The sequence below is a fragment of the Populus nigra genome, chromosome 7 (assembly GCF_951802175.1).
Source record: "Populus nigra chromosome 7, ddPopNigr1.1, whole genome shotgun sequence".
Taxonomy (NCBI): Eukaryota; Viridiplantae; Streptophyta; class Magnoliopsida; order Malpighiales; family Salicaceae; genus Populus; species Populus nigra.
The window spans coordinates 2,529,601-2,551,278 of NC_084858.1; the positions used below are offsets into that span (position 1 = coordinate 2,529,601).

The following is a 21,678-nucleotide window of genomic DNA, read 5'->3' on the forward strand; positions in this document are numbered from 1 at the left end:
AAAATCTTTTTTCTCTACAAATTTATAACACTTGATTCCAACAGGATGGTGTCCTTCGTTCAAGAATTTTCATCGAAATGACGGTACTGATATATGTCATGATCAGGACTCTCTTAACGTGCCAAGAGCATTAGTGAAATTCAAAGGCCAGTTGAGGAATACAACAGCAGTCCTGATAATGAACTTCAAAGTTGTTACCCCCATTTCCACCAATTACCGAGCTATATTCCATCTTAGTAATCTCCATGCTTTTCTAGAAAGTCTAGTTATTATTTGTATGACTCTAGCTGTGCAATGGCTGGTCAGTAAATGCAGCCAATGTGATATTTGTCTTTGCGAGACTGACTCGGAAGACAAGAAGCTAAGATAAAGCTGTATCTGAGCGACAGGTTCTGAATATTTAGCTCAACAATAAGTAGCAGCTTCAAGTTCATGCGCAGGAGTGGCTTTTTACCATATAAGTGAAATCGAATCCAAAAGGTTACACCACTCTGTAAAATTCAAATCCAGTTTTGTGCATGAATGCATCAGCTGGAGACGAGATAAAAATAAGTGCGTGGCTTTCAAAGTTTATGTTTTTGAACTGAGTGATTTGGTAAGTTAGCAAAGTTTAAAAAAATTATATATATATTTTTTTGTAAAATAATACTAATGGAAAAAATATTTCTTGTAGATACTATCTATGACTCTCGTGTCGTGGAAGGTATTTGTGATTTTTTTAACAGACTCATTTTAGAGTAATTTCTTTTGTCATTAACTCCTTGTAAAAAAAAAAAATAACAGTTCACACAATTCAAATTACCATTTTTCTAGCATCAAACACAATTTACATAAACAACACATAATATATTCAATCGTAAATAACAAATTTAGACCAATAATTAATATGATATAATATTTTATTAAAATTAAACAAATTATACATCTATTTATAATTCTCATAACATATAATAACATTTAACTATATCTAATAATCACTCCGGCTCGTATAAGGGTCTGGAGCACTTGTGGACAAGTGTGGAGAATCACCCTAACGTGTCCAACTCAAGGATGAGTCTGTAATATCCATGTAGGTGTGGGAAGAACCAATATCATTCTAGGTCGCTTGTGGACGGACCTAGGTTGCTTGTAGATGGGCATGAGACACTCATAGACGGACCAACATCCTCAACATTTCCACAATCAGTAATCTTATCTTCCGTTAACGTCACTTCAAGACGCTCAACCTCCCCAACCTCTTGAAGTCCACCACGATATAAATTGAGCGTAATGTTGACCACAATACGTCTCATTTTATTGATACCTTCACGGATAGTCGTTCATTTCATTGATACCTTCACAGATAGTCGTTGTTGCTTTTCGAGCTTCTCGTACCAAGTAATTAATCTATATACATACATTAAAAACTAATTAGTAGTCATCATCAACAATAAAATTAATCTAGTATTTAATAAATGTTGAATGTAAAACAACCAGGCTTGTCCCCCAATTGCATATCGACGAAGCAAATCCAAAAACCGACTCCATTTATTGTTTGTCTCTTCTTCCACAATAGCAAAACAAATAGATAAACTCCATTATTCGCATCTTAAGCAACTGTCATCAACAACTTAAACATGTGTGTGACCTTTTCAATTTTAAAATTTCTCATGAATTAGATCTTTGGTGATACCCCCACACAAATTCCACTAGAAACCAATTCTTGAACACACTACAACTGAACATTGAATTTTATTGAATGATAAACCTTATATTGCAAAGATTCTTTATATGCCATCGCTTTACTACATTAACACATTCAGACTTGTCTCTTAATCTTTTCCCAACCTTCAATTCATTAACTGAAAAGCTTAAATGCATATGACTATCAGCCCAATTATTGCATCCATATTGGTCATCCACACTAACAACCTCAAATTCAGGAGCAGGAGATGTCATGTGTTGATTAACATGCTCAACTAACTCTTCATTCCCATTATCCTCATCTTCCCCCTTAACCACAACTCTATCAATGTGACACTCATCTTCGTCATCATTTGGTTTGGATTATCCATAGTAAAATGGAGCACATGTCGTACCCAACTAAGGTTCTATATTAACAATTTCCTACACCAATATTTTTCACTAGCATTACCACCCAACCTAGATAGACCAGTTACTCGTAATGTCTGTGTTGTTATATGAGAGTTACTTGAAAACCGAGTCAAATCCATACTAAAAGAGTTTTCTTATCTAGATCTACTAGCTCCAGCATATTAATCACATCAATCCTCGTAAACCCAAACATTGAATTCACACTCTTGTCACTACATATTGGTACATCGACATAACAAACTTGACTGACCCTAATTTACTACATCCTTCAAGTAATTTCAACTTCTATTTCAATCATATTCGAGCCAAGCTGATCACATAATATTCTTGATAATTCGTTAAGGAACATATATGTTTGATGTAGCAGTTATGAATTCATGACTTCCATCATTATAAGTGATATCGTTGTTGGTATTAATAATAATACCACAATGAAAGCATAATATTCCTAAATTATTAAACATTCTATCAAACAACACAACAAAATACAATTCTAATTTATTAATATATGTTAATCAAAGTGCATCAATTATAAACAAAATAACCTTACTATCAACTTAAATATATCTAATTAAATTAATTCATAATTTAACATAAATCAACACTAACTATTCAAACTCATAATTTTGTTAATTCACAATCAATAACAACCTAAAATAATTGATTATTTAACAAAATAACCTAATTATATCTAATTTATAACCTAAATTACATCTAATTGATCTAATTTTTAATTCAAAACCCTAACATTCAATAAAGCCAAATTAACATTATTTAAACATAAATTACATCACATTAATTGAGATAAAGTGTTTAATATTCCTTTAAACATGGAATGTTGGTGGTAATGGTGATTGTGGATAGAGCTAGACAGAGATAGGTGATGAAGTGCTGCTTTGAATGTTTTTGGCTGCGAGTAGAGAGAGATCCAGGTGATGGTGAGAGGCGGTGGCTATAGGGAGAAAAAGAAAGAGAGAGGAGTAAAGAAGGAGAAAAAAGAGAGGAATGGGTTTTTATGGTTAAAATTCGAATGAAATTAGTCATTTACAACACGTGAAAGTGTGCTAGTTACGTGATTATTATTTTTAAATGTGTTACTTTACTATTTTTTTCCTGTGTTAAAAGAAAAAAAACACTCCTTGAACTCCTGTTAAGAGGTTTGTCCAAAGGAAAATTAGAGTTGTTTCCATTAATCAATATGCATGAATGCAGGCTCTACTGTTGTCTTTCTCAAAGCTGACACTTGAAGGACGCGCTTGAAACAGGAAAGCTTTAATTGAACTACCGTCGGAGACAAAAGAAGGTGCGAAGAACTTATTTATACATTTGAAGCCCTTCAATTAAAAACCCATTAAGTTACATAATCTTGTAACTCAGCCTATCTGATTTTGAAAGGACACTTATTTTCATTGAAAGGACGACTGGACTGAGTTAAATCACCCATGTACTTCCATCTTTTTGATCTGGTAACTCATTGTGTGCTCTTTCCACTGGTCCTTGTCAAGATACCTTTCGTAAAAGTTAACCTCTCCACTTGATTTTACGGACAATGCACAAGTACTTCTAGTTCCATATCGTCCCTGCATATCAAGGAGATTATTGAGATGGGATAGCCAGCAGAATTGCATGTGGAGCAGAGAGAGTATTTGAAATGGAAAATGATTTACCAGGGGAGTGTCTGCCTCGATGAATATAGAACTTAACTGGTGTTCCCGCTCAGAAGGATATATTCCAGGAAGCATGCTTTCATCATCTTTAATTGTGTTGGTCATTAGTATTTCAGCCATCTCTTTTGTGGGAAGTTCCGCTTCACCATATTTTTCCAGGAGGTCTTTAAAACCATGGCCAAGACGTTGTGCCTAGAGAAAAAAAAAACCCACTTCAATTGAGCGTTGCACCCATTACAATTAAAACTCGGCTTCCAAACATATATATATAAAAAAAAACTAAGCTGCTTCAGTGATAAAGATATGCATATCTCGTAGATAAGCCATCCTTGGCAAACCTTAGGCAATGATTGCGAGTGTGTTCACGGCTGCCAAAGCATATCTCCAGGGAATATAATTATGGAAGCAAAAGCATGACAGACAGTATTACCTTAGGCCATGGAGAGTCTAGGCTTGCATTTGACAGTACATGCATCCCTGGTGTCACCTCCATGACTATGAAATTTTCTGGTTTTGGCCTATTTGTTAAGTAAACCATGGATTTAGAAGATATATCAGCTAATATCAGGTTAAACCCATTATACTGATCTGCCTCCTTGGAAAGCTCCTCTGCATATTCCTTTGGGTTCTTGTTGCTCTGCAATCATAAATTCTATTACAACCAAAGCTTTCAAAATGGATAATAAAAAGGCCACAGCAGTTAACATCTGAAGATAAATGTTGTGAATTCACTCCTAGTCCTACGCAAGGGCATGATCATATTCATCAATCCTGAATGTTTAAGGTGTTGGAGAGAGCCACAGTGAAGAAGACAAAGTTGAAATGCTTTATTGAGCAAAAATAAGAGAATCAAGGTTTGACACTAGATTAAAGAGTGAAAGAGCTACCAATGAATCATCGAGTGATGGATTTGTTCAGGCCCCACAACATCAGTATATAATTTTTAAGCTATCAATGACCTTAACCCCAAAGTCTCTCCTGCCCTAACCTATCACATCCCAAAATTAATTTACCCTTTTCAAGCTTCCCCGTTTAGAGAAGAATGGTCAAGAGTCCTTACAATTGAAGGAATGGTCTTTTATCAATTACCACTGGCATAACATCCATAACAAGCAGAAAGGAAATGAGCCATCAATTAGAAATTAGAATTCAAACATGATTAAAACCAAACAGAAAGAAAATTTACCTCTAAAAAACGAAGGGTAAGGTCACCTCGAGACTTTGCTTGAGGGATTGATTTAAGTTCTCTAACATTAGTGATAAAAGCAATCTTACCATCTCTGGTGCAACCCAGCCATGTCCCACCTGCAAGCTCATCTTTCCCACCTAGAATCTCTCCACCTTCCCACCATCCCAGAGGCTTTGTTGGCCTAATTCCAAACAGAAACAAATTTCTGAACAAACCCCACAATTTTGAACAGACGTACAAAAACAGAAACTTCAGATGAGAAAGAAAGGAAGAAGAGTGGGAGAGAGGGATTTCATTTGACTAACCGGCTGTGATATTCATCTCTGTTGAGTAACAAGAGAAATGGATAAAGAGGGTGAGCTTGCCATAAAAACACTGCTATACACATGTTGTTTTCTCGCTGAAAAAGCTCGGATTTTTTTCCTTACGCCGCTAGTATTTCCTTCATCTCTGTTTCCCTTTGACTTCCCAAGAGACAAGATCCAAATTTTAGTATTTTCAGCTACAGTGCAAAGTGCAGAAAAGGAATCCTGCCACGTTGCTTTAATGATATAATCTGACAGACAAAATAGTCCTTAAATTTCATAATATCTACCTATGAACTGAGAATTTTAAAATTTCACCTCCACACTTCTTTTCTATTGCAATGTGGTCCATCCATAATTTCAAGATTCTAACACACACAAAGAATTTTATACATAAGCTTTTTTTACATGTTTTTGTTGTTAAATTTTTTTTAAGTGACAATAAAAAAATTAATGTATACATAAAATCAAATAAATCCAAAATTATATGCGTTAATAAATGAGAAATAACCATAAGTGATAACTCAAAAATAAATTTGAAAAAATAAAGGGACAAATATAGATTAAAATATTTAATCTCACAATACGAGACATTTATTATGTTGTGTTTACTAAATTTATTTATCAAAATATTTTTTTTATTCAATCAAATGATAATAAAAATAGACATAGATGTTAAATTGATTGAATAAAATAAAAAGAAAAAAAATATTATACAATGCTGCACATATTAGAAATATTATCTAAAAATAAAAAAAATTATTTTAAAAAATAAAGTTCATCTATACAAAAGATTAAAAAAAATATAGATGAATAAAAAAAAATTAAAAAAATAAATGTATAACATAAAAATAATCGTCAATTAAAAGAGGCTTTCCGAGCAAAATAAAAAAGAGAAGGGATATTAATCTAAATATAAATAAAAAAATTTTTGAAAAAAAAACATATAAAAAAGAAGCATAATTTTTTTAAAATAGAAAAAAAGAAAAAAAATAAAAAGAAAAGGCGAGGTGTTGCCTAACCCATTTGTTAGGGCCTGCACGACCGGACCCTTATTTTTTTCACTTGAGACAGACGACATGTCATCCATCTCAAATTTTTTTAAAAGAAAAAGGCAGATGACACGTTGCATGTTGGGGTTGACAACGCGTCATCTGGCTTTTGCCTAGATTTAGCCACTATAGTGCCCGAGAAAAATGAGCATAATGTTTTTTTTATAAAAAAAAACTCATTTTTCAACCTATTTTAACCTAAAATACCTATAAAACACTTTAGCTATAATAAACCTATCTATGACTTAAAAAAAAAAAACCCAAAAATCATCACAAAAAACAAAATCTACTCCAAATAAAAAAAAATAAACACGAGCTTCTATTTGATTTTTCATGAACTTTAAGGATAAGAAACACCTAATAAGAACTCTTTTTGTTAAATAGAACCATTTGGCACAAATATCGATCGTTTTGGTGGCTTAAATTGATATCAACGATTCTTTCTCTTTCTACTGCTAAATCTGATGACCTCTCTTTTTCATCCCTCAACTAGGGACTAAACAAATAAAAAAAAGAATATTTATACCAAAATTAAATTGAAAAAATATTAAGTTACTGAAATTATATAATTTGTGTTATTTTTAAAACGTGATGACCAAAGTTTATCTCTCTCAAAATTTCTGGTACGCCACCCCTATTTTTGGTGTTTTTCATTGTGATCCATGTTCTTTCAATTCCACACTTGATAAAGAAATAAAAAGTAATTGGTTTTTAATTGGGATTACATCATTTAAAACTGGACTTTGATGATCAAAATAAATTATTAAAAATTCACAAAAAGTCCACAATATTTATGTGTGCAAACATTGCCGCTCTACAGTTAAAATTCCATGCCTTTTAAATTTTTACTTAGCAGGTGCTTCTTCATCAACGTCATGCAGTGCTCATCAATACGTCTCCACAATATTACTTGAAAGGGCAATACATCCTTCGAAGGTCTCAAACGACCTCGAGACCTGGAGAAAAACAAAGAACATCCATTTACGTACATATCAAATTTTAATATAGTTATTTTCTAGAAATTATTAGTGTAAATATTATAAATTTTAAAATTATTAAAAATTTATATTGTTATTAATTTTAAAATTTTAAAAAATTAATCGAGATACGTACAAGCTGATCCGGACACTCATGATTAAAAAAAATATATGTATCAAACAATTGCATACATGTTACTTAAAATTGCTATGTTTTCAAGCCTCTGTAACGGCTCATTACAATATCTTGTAAATTAATTTTTTAAAATAATATTATTTTAATTTTAATTAAATTTAACTAGTCTAACTTAACTCGTGACGTGTATTTTAAAATTTATCGTGGCTATAGCATTGCATGTAAATTCAAAACATAAAGGATTGCTCGTTGTAGCTAGCAAATTCCATGAACATGCCATTAAGGCACAGCACACACATTTAATCTTCCTAATCATGATGAAATCAATAATCCCATTCAAATCATGTTGAAATCAAGAATTCTTCTAATTTTATTCTCCTGCCACGTCACCCACTTATTCTAAAAGACAAAAAAAATAAAAATAAAAATAAAATAAAATGCAGGCCGCAGGAATGCTCTGATGAATCTCTAACCAGCCGCCACAAAATGATAAAACGTGCGACCATCTCATGACCAAGTCACGTGCCACGCATGCTCTTCTCTCAGTGCTAAGTGCCGAGTGCTGAAACTTAAAAGTCATATACCATTTGTACCAAACGTCACATGATTGCACAAACCAAGACAAAAGGCGAAACTTCAATTCCCCCCCCCTACATTCTTCAATGTTCTAATTCTGCCCCTGTATTTTTATATTTCTCAAATATTATTCTCTCCCCTACTAGCAATCAAATGCCCTACTCTTTTATATTATTGTGTTTTTTTTTAAGAGTTTCGAGTGTTTTTTTTTAATATATTATAGCATAAATGGAGATTTAAAAGTAAGGAGTGATAAGAGTATGAAAAAAATAAAAATAAAAATTAAAAAACACCCTAAGATTTCAAAATGAAACAAAAACTATAGAATTAAATCAACCTAAAATATAATCAAATGAGCTAAATTTCTTTTGTTCAGTTTAAAGAACGAGGGCACGCCCTAAGATATCTTATTCGGTAGTAAAAGACAAAATCGAAACTTCTTCAAGACTTGAGGGGGTGAAATTAGAAATCCTTGAACTATAGGAGCAGAAATGAAATGTTGATGGATTTATAGTAAGTTTTCCCCAAAATAAAAACTATGATTTAAAAATAAAATAGAAAGTAAAAGTAAGTAAGGCTCTGTTTGTTAGTCAGTGAGAGAGAGAGAGAGGGAGGGAGAGAGAGAGAGAGAGAGAGAGAAGGGAAGCCCAAAGAAATGGGTAAGAGTAAGATAGTAGAGAAGATGAAGAAGAAGAAAGGAAGACCTTCTTTATTAGATCTCCAAAAACGCTCCTTAAAAGAACAGCAGAACCACCAGCAGCAGCAGCAGCAAAAGAAACGCATACATCATCATCGTCATCGAAACGTTTCGCCCTCTCATTCCAGTTCAAGCATTTCAACAACAACCACCCCTAATTCTTCTCAAAATCACAAATCTGCCACCACCACTACAGCTCCTCCACGTCGATCCGCTCGCCGCAACCCTACCAACGACGACAGCTGCCGCGACTCCTCTGATGATGAGGACATCGCAGAATCAAACGGAAAGCGCCGCCGCGAGAAGAAGCTGAAGCTGGTTCTCAAATTGCCCAAATCAGACACTAATTCGACGTCGTTTAACTCGTCTGGAGAGGAATCGAACGGTGAAGAAGAGAAAAATACGGCGTCAAATAAAAAGAAGAGGAAGATCAATGGATCTGAGAGTGAAAAGGTAAGTGAAAAATCCGAACTTTTTGATAAAACAAAGAAAGTAACGTTGGGAAATTAACGTAAGAAAGCTCCTTGAAAAGCGGGCTTGTGTAAGTATTTGACTTGGTTCTGAATATTTCTATTTTCGAAAAATAATAATAATAATGTTGTCTAGTATAAATCTTTTTAAACAACTCGAAAAAAATAGTCTTTTTTTTTCTTTTCCGAATGGAATTTAATTTGTCTTTTATGAGAAAAATAAATAACAGAAATAACAGTAAGAGAGTCATAATTGTTTTTATGGTAACTGTAGTTTCCTTTTTTGGCGGCTTGCAAGTCCCTTTTAACACTTACTCATCGATTACAGCATAAAGTTTTGATAGTAGTTTGTTATTTCTGTCAATTTATTGTTGGGTTTTTTTATTTTTTATTTTTAATTTCAGGGAGATCAGAAGTCTACAACTGGAACAAACCCTACAAGCAATGTCAAAGGTTGGTGTTGTTAATGATTTGAAGATCCATTTGTCTAAAAGGGCTGAATTTGGGAACTTTTGTTTGATTCATGTCTTACTTGTTTTGCAGATTCTGGACCCTCAACACCTTTACCTGATAAAAAGCTATTGCTGTTCATCCTGGACAGGCTTCAAAAGTGTGTTTTTTTTTTCAGCAGCTTTCAAAGTTTTTGCATTTTTGTTCTTTTGATGTTTGCTTTTAAGGTTTTTAGTGAAGTGGGTGAGATTTATTTCTTTTCAATTTAAAATTGCAGGAAGGACACGTATGGCGTGTTCTCCGAGCCAGTGGACCTAAATGAGGTTAGTGTTTTGATGATGCATTTAGCCTTTTGGACTTGTTTATATGCTTTTGTTATCTGATTTCTGGTCGATGACATCCGACTTGTTATGCAGCTTCCAGATTACCTTGAAGTCATTGAGCATCCCATGGATTTTGGAACTGTCAGAAAGAAACTCTTGAATGGAGCTTATGCCAGTTTGGAACAATTTGAGGTTCGTTTATCATTTTTGTAATGTGATTACCTCTTTCCAACTTTCCCTTTTTTCTTTTATTTAGGTTGATTTGTGTTTTTAGGTACCTACACATGTCCATACAAAAACAGAAGAGTCCATAGAATTAAATGTAGACTAGGTTCTGTTGATTGTGCCTGCATTTGTTTTATGGAAAGAACACATAGATATAAATAGATAAGGAATGAACATCCTTTGATTTCATTTGGTTTCTATGAGACATGGGCATGACACCAGAAATTAATACATTCACATGAGCAGATTTTGTTTTCAACTGCTTGGTTTTTGTTCTTTTAGTATGCAGATAGATCTATAGAGTGTTCTACTAGTTGAGACATTGTGTTTCCATATTAGAGTTTAAAATACTTAAAGAGTCCCTGTTCCTTCCATGAAGACTGTTAAATTGGTCTTCAATTCTAATCTATCATTTCCATTTCATGCATCGACAGATCATTGTGGTAGCTACCTTTAATTAGATTTCACATTAACAAAAAAGAACTGGTTACTTTAAGTGAGTCAGAGCCCCATAGAAATCGGTGAGCAATTTGTAATCCCTTCTTGTGCCAAACTATTAGAATTAAATGTCCCTTGACAGAGGTGCCAATGTAATGCAAATAGCTCCATGCTTGGTCTGATTAAATGGATAAGTGCAAGAATTATTTCAGTAGGTGGTGTGTTTTTAATGGTTGCAAGCTAGGAATGATTTCTTGCATTTGTGGATCTCCTACTAGGAACTGGGAGACTAAAAAGGCAGGAGTACTAGTTCTGTGTTCATGTCCATTGGGGGTGTTCACGATCCAGTTCGGTTCGGGCCAAAAAATCTAACCAAACCAAAATTTTTAATTTCTAGTAATTTTAACCCGGACCCAACTGAAAACCGGTTCAAACCGAACCATTTCAGGTCGGTTCGGTTCGGGTCAGTTGTTTTGCTTTGAAAACCAGGAAACCCAATGTCTTTCACAACCTTCCAGCGAAAGATCTTTCGCAGCCTTCCATAAACTGAGAGTTCCTCATATGCCATTCCTATGTCCACTTCATCAAGCTGTTTCATGCAGAATGGGCATTGAAATTAATTTATCTCTTGGATAGAAGTATACATAATAGAGGCAGAAGCATCAGTTTGAGACATGCACAATCATGCGATTAAGATCTATAAGATCAATCACTGTTATATATAAAGTGACAAGTGAATATGGTTAATGAAAGTTTGTATTTATACTGTTTTTTTCTCTCTATTTAAATTAGGTTGAACTGGTTTGGTCCAGTTCCAATTGGTTTCAACTTTCTGAAACTGAAATCGAACCAGACCAAATAATTTTTCTAGCTTTTAATTTGGTTTCTTTGGTTTTTTTTCTCTCGGTTCGGTTTTTTTGGTTATTGTTTTTCAGTTTAATCAGTTGGTTGTTTTTTTTGAACACCCCTAATGTCCATCATATATTGGTTGATATACTGCTACTTATTGCAATTCTTCATTTTTGTTGGCCAATTGATTGTGGATCCACTTGCAAGAGGTTTGTCCTAGACAAACCTTCACAGTATTCCAATTCCTGCCTCATGCATGTGCATGTTGACATGTGAAATTTGCCTTCCTCGCTGCGTCTTACAAGGAAAAAGAAGATTTAATTGGATTCTGAGTTAGGACAATTTCCCAACCTAATGATATTCTAAAATCTTTCATTTTCTTTTATTTGATTTTGAAAGAAATTCTTTGGATTTTGATCTTTTTGCATGCAGAAAGATGTTTTCTTAATATGTACGAACGCAATGCAATATAATGCCCCAGATACCATATATTTTCGACAGGTAAAGCCATCCTTTTACCTTTGAATTTGAAATTTTCAGGCTTACATTTTTGTTTGTTGAGATTTCCTACTATTGTCAGGCACGATCCATACAAGAGTTGGCAAGAAAGAACTTTGAAAATTTAAGGCAAGATACTGATGATAACGAGGCAGAACATAAAGTTGTAAAAAGAGGGAGGCCACCTTCAGAGAATTTAAAAAAATCACCAGGCAGGCCTTCACTAGACCCTGCTGGTTCTGAGTTTCCCTCAGGTGCGACTCTTGCTACAGGTGGAGAGAATAGACCTTCAGAGAAGCCTGGTTTTGCAGATTCTTCAGAACAATTTCATGGTTCTCGCAATGAAGCTTATTCGCTGACTGAAAACAGATTTGAGAGGCATGACGAAACTGCAGGTACAGAACTTCAATAGTAGTTTGTTTTTTTCTCATTTTCAACTTCATTTGTCGGCACTCTTCCAATTCTGTACTTAACATAATGACAAGACATTTTCACTTTTATTACAGGTTCTGCACTTAAAGGTAAGCATGGTAAGAAGCCTTTGGCAATTGATGAGAACAGGCGTAACACTTATAAGCAATTCCATCCTTCTGCTGGTGGACGAGCGCCATCTGTGCTGACTACTTTTGACGCAGAAAGGAAGCAGCTAGTTGCTGTATGTATCCCATTGATGTCCATTTTCTATTTAATTCCTTGAAGTGAAAAATAAAGCCTCATTCATGCAAGGGGCTCATACAGATAGAGGGTGGGTCAAGGGTAATTAGAATAGAAATGAAAAAAAAATAAAAAATCCTATATCTCTTGGCTATTTAATTTGGTATAGGTAGTCACTTAGTTTTGCTTTGCAAAATACTAATCATAAAAGATCCTAACAATGATAAGAAGTGGTAGTAATGCTGTAGTTAAATTGTATGTGTTTGGAATGGAATTTTTACTGGCCCTTATCATGGTTGGTTTATTGTCCTTTTTTTTTTTACATGAATTAGGTGGGACTTCTGACAGAGCATGGTTATGCAAGGAGCATAGCACGATTTGCTGCGAACATTGGACCTTTTTCCTGGACAATTGCAGTTAAGAAAATAGAGAGGTCTTTAGCACCTGGAATTAAGTTTGGTCCTGGATGGGTTGGAGAAAACGACATCACACCACAAAGGCCGTTATTTTCTTCACCCCCTCCAAGTCAGCCGGCACTGCCACCACTACCACAAAGGCCCTTCTCTGTTCTTGAAAGTTCAGCTGCTAATGCCACCCGTTGCAATGTTAAATCAAAAGAAGAGAAATTGTCAGTGAAACTTGAGAAAGATGTTTTATCAGAGAAGAAGGTGCCTTCTACTCACTTGTCAGATACACGTTTAACTCCTGTTCCTCCATCCACCTCAATGACTACCTCCTCTGCTGCCAATAAATCTGAACCTTGCACAGAAAGAGCAGAAGCACTTGCGAAATTGAATTCCCATTCTGCATTTAATGTGCTGAACAGTAGTACGGGTGTGGCAAGGCAAAGACCTCCATTTCAGCTTCATCAGAACCCAGCCATTCACCCTGGCATGATTGGATTCAATGCCACATATGGGTTTAACCTAGCAGCAGCCCAAATGGGAAAACTAGTTGGAGTTTCTAGGCCTGCTGGGTTAAACATTCATTCATCTCAGATGGCCGACATGGTCTCTAGAACTAGTTCGAACCTGGTCCATTCAGCAAATGCAAACAGCCTAAACTCAGAGAAAACGAAGTTCCCTGAGAATTCAAGTTCAATAAATTTCAATGGTGCATTGCCAAATTCTGTGAGCGAGGCAGTGGAGGCCCCAAGACCTGTAGACCAACCTCAACCAACTTGGCAAGGGTTATATCCAAAATCAAAACCAGATTCAGGCTCATCACCACATCAGAAATCGGATGCTGTCCCACCTGACTTGAATGTCAGATACCAGTCTCCAGGTTCTCCTAGTTCTGGTCGCATTGATTCAGCACAGCCAGATTTAGCTTTGCAGCTCTAAGAAATAGTAGAGCTATTTTTATTTTTTTTTGCTTCTCGGATGATTAAGTTAACCATAGAGTGGTGCCAATGCTTCTTGACTGTGGTTTGGTATTGAATCCCAAACCACTCAATCAGGATTCAAGCGTTGGCACCAGCACAGAACACTAGAGTGGTGGGCTTGGCATTTGTGCTCCTAGGGATTAGACCAAGTCAAGGTCTCCTCAATAAGGATCCATCTGAGCCACAGCTAACTGTACTGTAAAATTGCAGGTTGTTTCTGTACAGATTAATGTATCCTGATTCATAGATTCCTAAGCTTAAAAAAGGATTTCACTTGTAACCTTGGAAACCAAAGAAACCATGATGTTCCTAGAATTTGGTTTCAAGATGTTAGATGTTTATTTCATATTAACAATTTTCAACTTTGAAAAGCAATATCCGTTCGGAAGTCAACGCTTTCTGGAGCGCAATATGCAAGGTAGAGACTTCTTATCTCTATCTAGTTCTTGCACCAAATGGATTCTGCTTATTGGCGAATTGTGAAACATGGACTTGGTCATCAAATGTCATTTTTGCTGTCATCCATAAGTCTTCTCATCTTTAAAAAAAACTTGTACTAAGTCAGCCTTAATCCTAACCAAATTCAGACAACATAAGAAGAAGAAGAAGAAGAAGAAGACAGGTCACAAGGCACAGAGAAGAAAATGCTAGATACTTCTACTGTATTACTTCTCTATTCACATAAAATTTGAGATCCATCATGGTATCTGTATTCTTAGATTCTATTTGTAAGTGAATTAAAAAAACACCAGCTCTTGAGTAGCTAATAATACATAGAACAGAGTACTTGAATGGGAACAGGGGACTTTGTCATTGATTATTGTCCACCATAAGCCTAAGCCGCAGCCGCAACAGTAGTTACCCGACATTGTTTAACAACATGCAATTTCTATGAAAATCCATTATTATAGGAAAGTATTATAAGGGATAAAATATCATCAAATGTTGACAATATTATATTGTTTGAAGATGGTGGAGTTTGGCAGACTGGTCGATTGGTGGCCCATGTAAGCTCGGAGGTCAAAATGGGACTCGGTCAAACTTGCTTGCTTTTATTTGAGAAATGGAAAACAGGCTGTCTCTAATAAACATAGCTAGGGTTTTCCTTCAACGCAGTTTGGTTTAGCGATCCCCCTTTTCCAAAGGGTCCACCTCCAAGACAAAGCAGAAGACGTTTAACGCTAGGCACTGGCTAAATCCTTTTTTGTTTTGGGTATGATTTTTTTTTGGATTCATGTGGGGTGTCCGGGCCAGCTTGCGTGCACCACGACTATTCCCCACGGCCCACTGGACATCCTGCAAGCCCAGGGGCAGGTTAGGCACCGCGGGGGTGACAGACGTGCACATAGAGGATCGAATCCGGGACGGGGACGGAACAAGTCACACGGTTGACCACAACAACTAGGCTCTCAAGTGTGTTTTGCTTATGATTTAGTCACATGAGAGAGAGAGGGGGAGAGGCCCTGTTTGGATCCATTGCTAGGAGAAGATAAATCAGGCCTTGCATTGTTTTTTGTTGAAAAAATATTTTAAAATTTAAAATTTTTATTTTATTTTATATATAACCTAACATTTAAAATAAATTTTTAAAAATAAAAATATTATTTTAACATATTTCTATATAAAAAAACATTATTGCTACTATAATAAATAATAAATGAAACTAATATCAAAACCACTGTATTTGTTTTTATTTTTTTAGTGTATAAAATATATTTTTGAGATATTTTCCTACAATCTTAATATGATATAAATATAAAAATAAATTATTTTCACTGCAACACCGTACATAAACTAACACATAACTTATTTTTTTTAATTAATGTGGGTATCCGGGCTAGCTTATGTGTGTCTCAACTAATTTCATAAATATTAAAGTTAATAATTATGAAAACTTCTAATAATTATTATATTAACAATTAAAATTTAAAATTATAAAAAAATAAATTTTTTAATCTCAAGCTTTTATTACACTACCAACTGCTTAGTTGGTTCCAACACGTAACTTTCTGTCGCTGAATGGAGGTGCATCTTGACATATATTTGCCTTTTCAGTTAGAACCCAAAGCAAGATAGTATGAAAAACAAATACAGTTCCAGCCTTCCCTATTGGTTTTTTTATCAATCAACGTCAATCAAAAGGAAAAAATATGAATAAATAATTTAATAAAACTAATTAAAAATAAATAAATTAAAACATATAATTTAATTAATTAGGTTTTAAGTTTAATTTTTAAAAAATTATAATTCAAGTGTTATAAATATCAAAACTATTAAAAATCTGTATAATAGTTAATTTTCGGATTTTCACGGATTAATTGGTTGAAATTAATTGATAGAAAATCCATTCTTTTGACTGATAAAATTTCCCTGACACGGCAGTTGACTTGGACTAACGTTCTCCTGTCTTCATTACCCGCGAAACCTCTTGCCTTCGTAACAAAACCACAGAAAGACTCCGTCTATCTCTTCTCATCTCTCTCAATATTAAATAAACTGTCTTGTTCACTGAAAAAAAAAAAATTCCCATTCTTTTATATCTGATGATTAGGCTCGCACACAAAAAGAGAGTCTCAGACTTTAGTGGATAGAGAGAGGGGGAATTCTAGTCAAGAAAAGAGATTTTAGCCCATTAATTTGGTTGTTGAAGAACAAGAAAGATTTTGATTAAGGGAAAAGGAAAAAAGGGTAAACCTTTTGAAGAATCTAGATAATCAAGATCAAAGTTGTTTCCTTTTTCCCGTATCCATCTTTGAGTTCTTGAAATTAAGCTGGACTCAAGATCAAAGTTGTTTCCTTTTTCCCGTATCCATCTTTGAGTTCTTGAAATTAAGCTGGACACTCCTGCAAGGTTATATCTTTTGCATCTTGATAGAATCCAGCTGGTTTTTTTTTAGATGGGGAATTGCTGGGGTTTTTCTGCTCGTGGTCCTACTACACCTTCAACCACTGGTCAACTAAGCTCAGGTAAAACAAAACCCTCTTACCTTTATGTAATGTTTTTTTTTCCTTTTCATTAAATGTTTAATCTAGTAAATCCAATTTGTAATCTGGGTTTTGCTGTTTTTGTTCTAACTTTTAAGGAATAGAATTTGATGAGATTCAGTGTCAAGTTTGTTTAGTACCAAGACAACTGGTTTTCTCTTTCCCCTTTTGCTTTTGAGCTAGTTTGATATGTCAATCCTTTCGCTAGGAGATTGCCCTGATGCTCTACAGTTTCGGTGTGGATTCCTTTTGTATTGTATTTGGAATTTGTTTCTTTCATTCCGAAACAAGGTTGGACTTTATCTGGACTTCTGTCTGATCAATAGCGGAAATTCTTTTTCCCTTAAAGTTGTTAACTTTTTTCTTTTGGATTTCCACAAATTTGTTCATTGTAATTGAAATAGAAAATCATTTGATGTGTTTCTAACTTTCCTAGAACTTGTTGTTTTTTACTTCCTTAAATATGTTACCTAACTTCAATTTTGTAACTGCAGCTGGGATATCTCATGCAACTAGCAATACCACTTCTTTTGGGGTCAGCAATGCAACATCATCTAGGGGCAGCAACATCTCTGCTCACAGCCGGTTTTCAGCTGGGAGTGGTGACGAGGAGTTTCCAAATGGGCAGATTTTGCCCACCCCCAACTTGCGGGTATTCTCCTTTGCAGAACTGAAGGTTGCCACCAGGAATTTTAAATCTGATACATTGCTTGGCGAGGGAGGTTTTGGCCAAGTCTACAAAGGATGGCTTGATGAGAAGGCGCCAGGGAGAAATGGAAGTGGAACTGTAATTGCTGTTAAAAGATTGAATTCTGAGAGCTTGCAAGGATTTGAAGAGTGGCAGGTATTCAACCCAACTTGAGAAAGAACTAATCATTGGTAGACTGTTTTATAGAAAATCATCATTTAATTTTCACACGATTGTTCAATATCTTGAAATGTTGGGATTTCTGATCATTTGGAGAGTAGGAGACTTTTGATGGTTAATAATGGTATTTCAGGAAGTGAAATCGGATCAGCTCAAATGTTCTTTATGATTTTTCTCTTATAGTTGCTGGGAAGAGGCTAGGCTCTAGAGGATTTTCTCTGTTTGTTAGGCATATATATTATGCTTGACCTATAGCTTTGAAACAATGCTTCTGTGGATCCAAATGTTTTTGTGGTTCTACTCTAGATGCACATTTATGCATATAGCACTTGAAAATTGAGTGGCCATGTTTGAGAAGTCAACCTCAGGTTGGTGTGCAAATTTCAATTGGATAGGTTTCTTCCATTGAGCTTCAATTTTACAGGTGGTGGTTGAGGTTCCTCTTATTTTACAATCAGAGTACCTTCTCTTTTCTTGGAGGAGAAAGCATGAAAACTAATGAAAAAATCAGTTAGTAACTTTGTACAATCAAACTGCAGAGTACATTGAGATAGTTCTCATGTAATCATTGTCTTTTCATCTGATTTTTGACAATTTCATTAAATCAAAGATCACACCTTCAACCTCATGCTCTTTAGGTTATAGAGAATGGGGTGATGGTAATAACTGGTAAAAAAGCAAACACTATGTTGTCTCCTATTTTCTGATCAACTTAGTTTATCGCTAGTGCGTTATTCTAAAAATGTACTTCCTAATTTCTTCATTTGTTGGTGCAGGCAGAGGTAAATTTCTTAGGAAGGCTTTCTCATCCTCACCTTGTAAGGTTGATAGGATACTGTTGGGAGGATAAGGAACTTCTTCTTGTTTATGAATTCATGCAGAAGGGAAGCTTGGAGAACCATTTATTTGGAAGTAAGAGCTAATAGTTAATGTTGATTTAACTAATACATTTGCCCACCTTTCAAGCTCTTAGTTAGGCGCAAAAAGGATTTTTTACTGATTTTTTGCTAGACAGTGAAACAAGATCATTTGATTAATCAAACAATATAAATTTTTTAATGGCGCAGGAGGTTCAGCTGTTCAGCCACTTCCATGGGATACACGGCTCAAGATTGCCATAGGAGCAGCTAGAGGCCTCTCTTTCTTGCACGCATCAGATAAGCAAGTGATCTACCGAGATTTTAAAGCATCAAATATACTTATTGATGGGGTACTGTTCTCATTGAATTTAATGATTCTGATCTGAAAGATATCACTTTAGACTTTTTTCTTATTTGTGGTTTTAATGCAGTCTTACACAGCAAAGTTATCAGACTTTGGCTTGGCAAAGTTAGGCCCTTCAGCTAGTCAATCACACGTGACAACAAGGGTGATGGGAACATATGGTTATGCAGCTCCTGAATATGTTGCAACAGGTAATCAAGTCCCCTGGATCTTTTGTTGGTTTTGGTTGATTGATTGATGGTCTGGCTAGGCTAAAAATTTGCACTTAGATTTTATATGTTTAGAAACCGCTACTTTAAAACCTTACATGACACTTAACATTTTGCTAAAAACAGGGCATTTGTATGTTAAAAGCGATGTGTATGGTTTTGGTGTCGTTCTGGTCGAGATTTTGACGGGCTTAAGGGCACTTGACACAAACCGTCCAAGTGGGAAACATAATCTGGTGGATTGGATCAAGCCATTTTTATCTGATAAAAGAAAGTTGAAAAGCATCATGGATATTCGGTTAGAGGGGAGATATCCTGCCAAAGCAGCTCTGCGAATAGCACAGCTTGCTCTAAATTGTCTTGAACCAGAACACAGGCACCGTCCGCATATGAGAGAAGTTGTGGCAACTTTAGAACGAATAGAAGCAGCCAAGGATAAACCAGTAGAGCCTAGAGCTCGTCCAAAACGTTCTGTGCCTCACCAAAACGTCCAGCAACCCTTGCAATATCGCTCTCCGCATCATCCAGTTCTGACAGATGGAAGTCGAGGCCACCAATACTCTCCACGCGTAAGGTGAAAATAGCCATTGCTAATGAACATGTCCTCCAAATTACGATCATTGTTTCTTCATTAAAAATTTTCATTTGTTTGTTTATGTAATTCATAAAATCTATAGCTAGTTTTGCTGCTGTAACGAGCCACTGAGCATGAGCATGTCAGCCATGAAAATGTAATTATTTTAGCAGAGATGTGGAGTGGTGGTAAGAAGAAGCATGTAAACAATGTAATCCTACTATCTAGGAGGGGAGTTCAATGGTGTCTGACCATAAAATCCCTTCCTTCTGTAGTCAGTTTTAAATAGTCAGACAAATCTCGGATTCCAATGTTGTCTTATGGTGCAAAAATCATTTATTTCACTTTTTTCATGGTCTCCTATTAATTCATCTGAAGACAGAAGATTCTGAACCTTCTGTAGAACAAGATAACTCTCATGCTGTCTTAAATTGTTCCAAGCTACCTCGACTTCCCCTCGTTACTAAGAACTAAACCTGTTCAGGAAGGCCGATCAACGATGTATAGTGGGAGGAATGGCCTTGTGAGTACTGAGTTGGTAATGCATTCAACTGAGTTAGCCCCACCTCCTTCCTTTACTGGACTTGTATTTATACTTGAGACAGAATAACAAACCCATGCACGTTTCTACTGATCTTTTCACTGTAGTTTTAAAACATGATTCCGAGACAAGTACCAAGTCATTGGTAGTAGTTAACTTGAGTCAATTAAAATTTTTATTTAAAAAATTAATTACAATATTTTGACTAATTATCCATTGAATTAAGTTGGATTTTTGATCGGTTTTTTATTTTTATTTTTTTAATTAAAATTAATCCGGGTTTTGAGTTAGCCAACCTACTTTCCAGGTAGTAAAACAAAGCTTTGTACAGTATAAATAACTGTGTTATAACTGTGCTATCAACAGTAAGCGTTCCTCTACCAATAAAATAATTGGACAATCATAGAAAAACTAGGCCCAGACCAGCCCACTAGGCAAAAGCAAGACCAAATCTAAATTAGCAGGCTTCGTTGAATTCTAAAGCCCATTAAGACAGCCCAAACCTGGCCGTCATTCATCCCGGCACGAAAACAAAATCACCACGTGGCAAACAACCATCTCTCCCTGTCTACCGACCCGTTGTCTAGATGATATCCACACTAATCGTCGGTTTAATGCATTTATTTTACTCCTAAACTATTACGGATATGACAAAATAAGGTCTTAACTATCAATTTATTCTATTATAGCCTTAAACCATTGTTTTATAGGCAAATTAAGTCCTTCTAGATAGGAAAATCTAAAGTATAATTTTAAAATATTATCATGGAAGGACGCATTGTTTAGTATTTGCATTCCAAAATAGTTTCATGCGTCATAAAATAAATAAATAAATAAAAACTACTTAGCTATTGCAAAACCATGTATTTTAAGTTTGATGGTCAATTAATTTTAACAATTCAATCTAAAAGTAAATTTAATAAAAATTATAAATTATAGTTTAATAAAATTTTAAGAGATAATTTTCAGTATGATTCATGTAAAACTTTGATACGTGTTAATTAACTAAACATTTTTAAAACTATAATTACAACAAAATACAATTTCAACCATATTTAATTACACTATTGATCAGATTCTGAAAGCTGCAAAACTATATTGTATAAAGTATTTTAAGAATGTGTTAAGTATTATGATAGTTGTTGTTTATTAAAGTATTTTTTTATTTAGAAATGCCACTAAATAATATATATATTTTTTATTTTTTAAAATTAATTATTGATATTATATATTAAAACTATAAAAAAAAACACATATTTTTTTTTTGACAAGCGGTAAGTTGATGGTCAGAGT

General features: G+C 34.8%; 3 protein-coding genes across 3 annotated transcripts; 2 read left to right on the forward strand and 1 right to left on the reverse strand.

The window, feature by feature from the left end:
• Positions 1-3,345: 3,345 nt before the first annotated feature.
• LOC133698688 (uncharacterized) lies at positions 3,346-5,476 on the reverse strand. Its single transcript, XM_062121709.1, has 5 exons — positions 5,256-5,476; positions 4,948-5,131; positions 4,192-4,398; positions 3,762-3,953; positions 3,346-3,674 (listed from the first exon to the last, which is right to left on the reverse strand). The coding sequence occupies exons 1-5, from the start codon at positions 5,336-5,338 to the stop codon at positions 3,531-3,533; spliced, it is 810 nt and encodes a 269-aa protein (XP_061977693.1). The 5' UTR covers positions 5,339-5,476; the 3' UTR covers positions 3,346-3,530.
• A 3,083-nt stretch (positions 5,477-8,559) lies between these two features.
• Positions 8,560-14,299, forward strand: LOC133699059 (uncharacterized). Its single transcript, XM_062122188.1, has 9 exons — positions 8,560-9,146; positions 9,568-9,616; positions 9,707-9,773; positions 9,891-9,936; positions 10,030-10,128; positions 11,881-11,949; positions 12,029-12,341; positions 12,453-12,601; positions 12,933-14,299. Exons 1-9 carry the CDS (start codon positions 8,652-8,654, stop codon positions 13,941-13,943), a joined length of 2,298 nt encoding a protein of 765 aa, XP_061978172.1. The 5' UTR covers positions 8,560-8,651; the 3' UTR covers positions 13,944-14,299.
• Positions 14,300-16,411: 2,112 nt separating this feature from the next.
• On the forward strand, positions 16,412-20,158 carry LOC133698454 (probable serine/threonine-protein kinase PIX13). The gene is made up of 6 exons (XM_062121375.1): positions 16,412-16,951; positions 17,464-17,813; positions 18,614-18,749; positions 18,905-19,047; positions 19,129-19,252; positions 19,397-20,158. The coding sequence occupies exons 1-6, from the start codon at positions 16,882-16,884 to the stop codon at positions 19,846-19,848; spliced, it is 1,275 nt and encodes a 424-aa protein (XP_061977359.1). The 5' UTR covers positions 16,412-16,881; the 3' UTR covers positions 19,849-20,158.
• Positions 20,159-21,678: the final 1,520 nt, after the last annotated feature.

Excerpts from the sequence above, each read along its gene's own strand:
- LOC133698688 (XM_062121709.1), bottom strand. The coding sequence starts at position 5,338 with ATGTGTATAGCAGTGTTTTTATGGCAAGCTCACCCTCTTTATCCATTT. Across the intron at positions 4,399-4,947 it reads TTACCCTTCGTTTTTTAGAG|AGCAACAAGAACCCAAAGGA; the intron begins GTAAATTTTCTT and ends TTATGATTGCAG. Across the intron at positions 3,954-4,191 it reads TAGACTCTCCATGGCCTAAG|GCACAACGTCTTGGCCATGG; the intron begins GTAATACTGTCT and ends TTTTTTCTCTAG.
- LOC133699059 (XM_062122188.1), top strand. The coding sequence starts at position 8,652 with ATGGGTAAGAGTAAGATAGTAGAGAAGATGAAGAAGAAGAAAGGAAGA. Across the intron at positions 9,937-10,029 it reads AGCCAGTGGACCTAAATGAG|CTTCCAGATTACCTTGAAGT; the intron begins GTTAGTGTTTTG and ends CTTGTTATGCAG. Across the intron at positions 12,342-12,452 it reads GAGGCATGACGAAACTGCAG|GTTCTGCACTTAAAGGTAAG; the intron begins GTACAGAACTTC and ends CTTTTATTACAG.
- LOC133698454 (XM_062121375.1), top strand. The coding sequence starts at position 16,882 with ATGGGGAATTGCTGGGGTTTTTCTGCTCGTGGTCCTACTACACCTTCA. Across the intron at positions 17,814-18,613 it reads AAGGATTTGAAGAGTGGCAG|GCAGAGGTAAATTTCTTAGG; the intron begins GTATTCAACCCA and ends TTGTTGGTGCAG. Across the intron at positions 18,750-18,904 it reads GGAGAACCATTTATTTGGAA|GAGGTTCAGCTGTTCAGCCA; the intron begins GTAAGAGCTAAT and ends TTAATGGCGCAG.